General features: G+C 44.1%; 1 protein-coding gene across 1 annotated transcript in view; it reads left to right on the top strand.

The window, feature by feature from the left end:
* Positions 1–578, top strand: part of LOC138365614 (involucrin-like) — a 9,126-nt gene extending 8,548 nt beyond the window's left edge. The window contains exons 2-3 of the mRNA XM_069326092.1: positions 1–153; positions 202–578. The exon at positions 1–153 is cut by the window's left edge and continues 840 nt beyond it. Of these exons, the coding sequence (XP_069182193.1) occupies positions 1–153; positions 202–578 (530 nt within the window). The remainder of the gene's footprint in view (positions 154–201) is intronic.
* The last annotated feature ends 1,422 nt before the right edge of the window (positions 579–2,000 follow it).

Consider the following 2,000-nt stretch of genomic DNA (forward strand, 5'->3'; position numbering starts at 1 on the left):
TCATTGACCTCACCCAACTAGAACATGAAGCCAGGGACCTCACCCAACTAGAACATGAAGTCATTGATCTCATCCAACTAGAACATGAAGCCAGTGACCTCACCCAACTAGAACATGAAGTCATTGACCTCACCCAACTAGAACATGAAGCCAGTGACTTCACCTAATTGGAACATGAAGCCAGTGACCTCAACCAACTAGAACATGAAGCCAGTGACCTCAACCAACTAGAACATGAAGCCAGTGACCTCACCCAACTAGAACATGAAGCCAGTGACCTCAACCAACTAGAACATGAAGCCAGTGACCTCACCCAACTAGAACATGAAGCCAGTGACCTCAACCAACTAGAACATGAAGCCAGTGACCTCACCCAACTAGAACATGAAGCCAGTGACCTCAACCAACTAGAACATGAAGTCATTGACCTCACCCAACTAGAACATGAAGCCAGTGACCTCACCCAACTAGAACATGAAGTCATTGACCTCACCCAACTGGAACATGCAGCCAGTGCAACTATCGTATCTCACAGTTGCAATACAGACTATCTGACTATCAATGACTTTGCACTATGAGGGAATACAAGGTTTCGCCAATAACATATCTCACCAACTAACAAATCTATGCACACAATGAGCATGCCGAGTAAGATAGGTAGGTTGGGAATTATGAGGAGAAACTGCTAATCCATTACAACTATGTAGCACTTGGGAGGGATATGAGGATAAGGATCTGGGATGGGACGGAGGGATGGAATGGTGTCCAACCACTTGGACGGTCGGGGATTGAACGCCGACCTGCATGAAGTAAAACCGTCGCTCTACCGTCCAGCCCATATGGCTGGGCATTAGCATGCCGAGCAGTGAAATCAAATCAAATCAAATGTGTATTCAGGTAAAAGTACATACACAGAAGATTAGCTACAAACAATGTTTGATTTATAGATAGAGTTAGTACATACAATATCTAAAGCTACTAGTATGCATAGCGTACTGAAAGTACGTACTGTACTAAAATAAAGATGAATCCAATGATGAAGCCCGACGGTGAAAGTGTGACTAAAGCTAATGAGCTCGTTTAATTAGAAGATGAAGTCAATGAACGATTTTAACAGTGGTAGGGAGGATGAAACCAATATCCTTGTTCAATGATGGAATAGAAGATAAAGCCAATATCCTTGTTCAATAATGGAATAGAAGATAAAGCCAATATCCTCCTTCAGCACTGCAATTGAAGATGAAGCCAATTATCTCGATCACAAGTGGAATGGAAGATGAAGCCAATAATCTCGTTCAAATTAGAGATGAGGGAAATCTCCTTACCGGACACTTGCAGCAAATTGCCTTCCATAACAGTGGCAGGAGCGAGGAAGCCAATGACTTCGAACAACTGTAAGACTAAGCCGATCATCTTGCCCAGGAGTAGATGGGAATATGAAGATAATGGCTTTTCTCAGCAGTGCAAGGATGGACGGAGCAAATATCCTAACCAAACTGATACGGGACCGACGAAGCCAGTGACGTTGCTCAAGAATGAAATGAATGATAAATCCATTGACCTTTCCCAACATTCGTAGGCAAGGCGAAGCTTACCCGTCCGTGAAATAAAGCTTCAACCCCTGACCTCTCCCAGTATTGTGAGGGAAGGGGAGGGAATGAGGAAGCAAGCAAGGAAGAGTCTAAGCAGTTAAGAACAATGAGAATTGTGTAAGAGAAGCACGTCAGAAATAGTAAGCAGAGGACCTTCTCCGGTGTGAAGGGCTTGCAGAGCCCTCCTCCACAAGGAGTCAATAAACTCTGGCTGCTCCTGAAACAGCCAAAGTTTGCAGACTTTGTGAACTTTCGCCCTCAGCGCGGTTTGGAGCCTAGTGGTATCGTTGCCGCCATTTTATATCTGCCTCGCCCTCCAATATGCAGAACTTAATCAGCAATTTCTCCGTTAGAACAAGCCTGTTCTCCTGACCTCATGAAAATTTTGTTCTTTCCCATATATTTACC

Source organism: Procambarus clarkii, chromosome 17 (assembly GCF_040958095.1).
Source record: "Procambarus clarkii isolate CNS0578487 chromosome 17, FALCON_Pclarkii_2.0, whole genome shotgun sequence".
Lineage (NCBI taxonomy): Eukaryota > Metazoa > Arthropoda > Malacostraca > Decapoda > Cambaridae > Procambarus > Procambarus clarkii.